This window comes from Physeter macrocephalus, chromosome 18, assembly GCF_002837175.3.
Source record: "Physeter macrocephalus isolate SW-GA chromosome 18, ASM283717v5, whole genome shotgun sequence".
NCBI classification, from domain to species: Eukaryota; Metazoa; Chordata; class Mammalia; order Artiodactyla; family Physeteridae; genus Physeter; species Physeter macrocephalus.
The window spans coordinates 3,389,609-3,394,298 of NC_041231.1; the positions used below are offsets into that span (position 1 = coordinate 3,389,609).

General features: G+C 66.1%; 1 protein-coding gene across 1 annotated transcript; it reads right to left on the reverse strand.

The window, feature by feature from the left end:
• Positions 1 to 2,926: 2,926 nt before the first annotated feature.
• TNNI2 (troponin I2, fast skeletal type) lies at positions 2,927 to 3,982 on the reverse strand. Its single transcript, XM_024117572.3, has 5 exons — positions 3,941 to 3,982; positions 3,720 to 3,848; positions 3,510 to 3,599; positions 3,230 to 3,406; positions 2,927 to 3,098 (listed from the first exon to the last, which is right to left on the reverse strand). Exons 2-5 carry the CDS (start codon positions 3,840 to 3,842, stop codon positions 3,003 to 3,005), a joined length of 486 nt encoding a protein of 161 aa, XP_023973340.2. The 5' UTR covers positions 3,843 to 3,848; positions 3,941 to 3,982; the 3' UTR covers positions 2,927 to 3,002.
• Positions 3,983 to 4,690: the final 708 nt, after the last annotated feature.

Below are 4,690 nucleotides of genomic sequence, written 5' to 3' on the forward strand. Positions count from 1 at the left end.
GCCCGTGCTCCGCAACAAGAGAAGCCACCGCAATGAGAAGCCCGCGCACCGCAACCAAGAGCAGCCCCCGCTCGCTGCAACTAGAGAAAGCCTGTGCACAGCAACGAAGACCCAACGCAGCCAAAAATTAATTAATTAATTAATTAATTAAAAAAAGAAAAAAAAAGAGTGTTCTTGTTTTGACATTTAAAGAAAAGTTTAATCGGGGGAAATGATTTGAAACTGACAGAAAAGTTTCAAGATTAACACAAAGAGCATCTTTAACTCCGTCGCCCGCTGTTGCTACCTCTCTGTCTCTCCCCTCCTCTACTCCTAAGGGCCTCGTGGCCTGTTTCCTGAAGCTGGAGCCGCCCTCTGCCCTGGCCACGGTGCAGACACCAACCTCAGTCTAGCGGACGTGAAACGCCACGGTCATCTCACCGGCCAGTCTGTGGTGAGACCGGTCCTTGTGACCGGCTCCCCTCGGTGACTTTGTTTTCTGTTTGTTCTGCCCACTTCCTTTCTGGCTCACCGAGAGGGTCCAGGCTCTCTGTGCACTGGCTGTCCCTGTGGTCAGCCATTCCTCCTGGAGCCCTGGTCCCTTCCTGGAGGACAGGGTAGGGACCAAGGCCCGGGAGCCCGGGCGCACTCGCAGGGGGCAGGTCGGGGAGAGAGCCTCAGACACAATCTCGCATACGCCCCGCACCACGCAGGAGCATGCCTGCCAGCCGCGCCTGCCGCCGCGGTCCAGCCGAGCCACGTCCCCCGGGGCTTCCTGTGGCTGCGTTCCCTCCCTGACCTCCAGCATCACCCACGGAGTGGGCCACGTCCCCTGCACCTTTGCTGCCCTCCTCCTGCTGCCCTGCGTCCAGCTCGGGCCCTCCACGGGTTGCTGTCTCGCTCCGTCCATTGTCAGGGACATCGCCCAGTACTCACGTCTGAGGACGCCCAGACCCCATCTCCAGCCCGGACCCCTGCACCCAGCTGTCTGTGCCTGGGAAATGCCACGTTCCCCAGCCCCCCAAAATCTCAGCCCAAAGCCAGCCCCTCACCTGCCCCAGGCTCCTGCCCTGGAGGACAGCCCTCTGCCCTCTCCCCCTCGGCACAGGCCTGGGTGCCCCTTCTCCCTCGTCCACCAGGTCCTGGGGGCTCCGCCTCTTGAATCTCTCTCCATCCACCGCCGCCCTCCACCCACCCCAGGAGGTGACAGTGGCCCCTCTCCCCTCTCCCACCTCCAGCCTCCACCATTCTCCACCCTGCAGAGATCTTTCTAGAAGGTGCTGGACTATGCCCTTCCCCAGAATTGCCCCATTCAGCCCCACGTCCACATGGCTGCAGGGACACTGAGGTCACCCAGCAAGGGCAGTGGCAGAGGGTAGCAGAGGGGCGTGGAGCCAGGCCGAGCGGCGCTGGCCAGATGTTTGCTGGCTTGGTTTGGTTTGCACGGTCCTCTTTCACTTCTCTCACTCACTGGAAAATGTAACAAGCACCCATAAATCCACTGTTCCGCCCAAGAATTACAGCAGCATCCCCCAAACCTACTTCTGCTTCCGTGTTTCCACCCCACCTGTCCCCGGCTTGGCCCCCACCCCGGGGAATCACTGTCTGGAATGCTGTGTTTGACATTTCCTTGCGTTTTGAAAAGAAGACCATTTTCCACATCTGACGGAGTTGGGTCCTGCCTGTGGGAACCGCATCCCTGGGGTCCCTGCACCCCCCGTGGCCCTGGGCATAGATTCGCGCTCCCTCTCCTGGCGGGCACGGCCCCTGCACAGCTGCCCGGTACACTTTGCCGGGTCCGAGGCAGGTACCGCCTCTATCACTGGCAGCTCTCACTGCCAGAACCCACTCACTCCTTGAATTCACTGCCTGCCCTGCCTGCTCTGGACTCCGCACGGGCTGAGCCTCAGCCAGGAACGTCGAGGGGTCCCCTCTACCCTGCATCCATGAGCAGGAAAGGCAGCCAGGGCACCAGGCCTGGGCCTGAGGGCCTGATGAGAGACCAGCCAGGGCCTGTGGGGAGCTGCTCGCAGGATGGAGCTGGTCCCCGGGCTGCCGCGGGGGTGGGGAGTAGTACTGGCCAAGGCCGGCAGGGCAGGCTGACGTCTGTCCCTTGAGGCTCAAGGCTCCGGCCCTGGCACATCAATCGCTGGGGCCTCCGGAGGGCAAGGGCAGGGCGGGCAGCCGCTCCGTCAGGGGCGGCAGCCTGGCCTCCCCGGGCTCCCCACCAAAGGTCTGAGCGCAGGACCTTGGCGGGCCACGGCATCATCCCTCAGAGAGGAGGCTGGCGGCGGCCTTGCTGTGACATTTGTGTCTGGGCCTGTCGGGGACATCATCCCTTGATGTGTGGCGTGGGCCAGGGCCGGGGGCTGTGCAGAAGGGAGAAGCTAGCCCTCTCCCTGGGCCCGGGGTCAGGCCAGCTGGGCCTGTCATCAGTCTCCAGTGGGAGCACGGACCCCAGCCCGGCGTGTCCCTGCCCCATGCGCTCAAGACTCCCCGGAGGGCCAGCTGATCCAGGACTGCCCCGCGGGCCCCCTGGTGGCGGGGCTGGGGGGTGTGGGGAGGAGCAACCTGGGAGGAAGGGGCTGCCTACAGGGCACGGGACACAGGCCCACGAGGCCCCTGCCTGGACTAGTGCCACAGGGACAGGGTCTCTGGGCCCTGTGGGGACCTTCATGGTGACAGTGACAATGGACCCATGGTCATCTAGGGAAGTGGCTCTGACATGGCCCTGGCACCTGCGTCCAAGCTTACAGGGTCTAACGTCACCGAGCAGCCCCGGGCGGCAGGCGGGTGGGTGGGGTCCCAGCCCAGCCCAAGTCCCCCGAGGCCCGTGTGTGGCTCCTCCGCCCGCAGCCCGGGGTCCCCGGTCTCAGAGGCCTTCGCACGGCGGCCTGTGGGCAGAGAGGCTGGGGCAGGGCCGGAGCAGAGCAGAGCAGAGCCTTCGTGGGGGTTGGAATCCTTTATTGACAGGAGCCAAGCCGGACTCGGAGGGCCTCGGGCGGGAGCGGGCGGCGGGCGGCCTAGGACTCGGACTCGAACATCTTCTTGCGGCCCTCCATGCCCGACTTCTCCTCGATGTTCTTCCTCCAGTCTCCCACGTCACGCAGGTCCCGCTCCTGCGGGGGCGCCGGGAGAGGGCTCAGGCCCGCCACCTCCAGCCTCGCTTTCCCCGCAAATCCCATCCCGGCAGACCCGTCCGGGATCTGAGCTGGCCCGGCAGGAGGGGTGCGTGAGGTGGGCACCCTACCTTCTCGGTCTCCTCCTTCTTGACCTGCTTGAGGTTGGCCCTCAGGTCCATGCACACCTTGTGCTTGGAGCCCAGCAGCGCCTTGAGCATGGCGTCGGCCGACATGCGCACCCTTCTCAGCGGGGGCCTCTTGAACTTGCCTCTCAGGTCAAACAGCTTCTGGTTCATGTCCTCCAGCTGCGGGGTGGGCAGCAAGGCTGGGCAGGAGGTGGCAGGCGCCAGGACCTCGCGGTCGGGGCACCCCCCTAGCGTGTCCCCCTCCCCTTCCTCGACCTCTCACCTCCTTGCTGCTCTTCTGGACCTTCACCTCCATGTCGTACTTCTCCTCCTCGGCCACGTTGATCTTGGCGTGCAGCTGCTGGCAGAGCTCCTGGGGGCGGGGGCCGTGGGTGGGTGGCCGTCCCCACACTCGGCCTCCAGCCGCGCTGACCACCCTGCTTGCCCTGCGGCCCAAGCGGGAGACGGGCGGGCGGGGTGGGGGCCTGGCTACCTGCACCTCGGCCATGGAGCTGGGGGTGTGCAGCGGTGGGCAGTGCTCCGACAGGTAGCTCTCCTTCTCCTTCTCCCGCCGGCTCTCCTCCTCCTGCAGCTCCGTGGCTGCGATCTGGAGCATGATGCTCTGGGGGGGGGGCGGGCGGGGGAGGCGGTGGTGAGGGGCCGCGCTCGCCAGGCTGCAGACGCCCGGGCGGCCCTCCCCAGGCCCGCACCTACCTTCAGGTGCTGTCTGCGCGCCGTGATGGCCCTGCGGCGCTTCTGCAAGGCAGGGAGAAGAGGCACAGGGTCGGGGGGGCCGCCCGCGCAGCCAGGGGGTCCTGCCCGAGGGGCGGCTGGGCCCAGGACGCGGCGCTGCGCGGTGACCATTTGCCCCGGTGGCCCTTCAGGTTGGGAGGACTGGGGTCTGGGGTCGGGACAAGGGGCTGTGCTTCTGAGGCAGGGGGATGCTTGCGGGGCCCAGGGGGCGGGGGAGGGGGTGCAGCCCTCAGAAAGAAGAAGCGGCTCCCCGGTGAGCAGGCCGCAGCCGCACTTCCCCTGCTGGGGGAGCGCTGGGGCACCGGGCAGCCACTTCCTCTGTTTGCCAGTGTCTCCGTGGTGGGGGGGGGGGGGTGCGGGTGAGGCATTTTCACAGAGTGGGGAGGGCTGGGCGGCGTCCCTGGGCCTTGGAACGGCGACCTCTGACCTCTCCTGACTTGGGGGCCCACCCCCTCCGTGTTTCACCCCCAAGCAGGTACTCACCTCCTCGCTGTCCCGGGGGGCAGGCGGGGGGGAGGGAGAGAGAAGAGAGGTTAGGGCCCTGCCACGGGGCTGTGTGATGGGCGGGAGGGAGGTGGCCCGGCGGGGAGATGCGGAGACCCTCGCCCGGTGGGGAGTTGGGTGGGCAGCAGGGGGACCGGGTTTGGGGGCCTACACTTACTCGCCCATCTTGAGGTCCTGGGCTTAGAGCCTGTGGGAGGGAAAGGGGAG

Excerpts from the sequence above, each read along its gene's own strand:
- TNNI2 (XM_024117572.3), bottom strand. The coding sequence starts at position 3,842 with ATGCTCCAGATCGCAGCCACGGAGCTGCAGGAGGAGGAGAGCCGGCGG. Across the intron at positions 3,600-3,719 it reads GCTCCATGGCCGAGGTGCAG|GAGCTCTGCCAGCAGCTGCA; the intron begins GTAGCCAGGCCC and ends CCCCGCCCCCAG. Across the intron at positions 3,099-3,229 it reads AGAAGGAGGAGACCGAGAAG|GAGCGGGACCTGCGTGACGT; the intron begins GTAGGGTGCCCA and ends GCGCCCCCGCAG.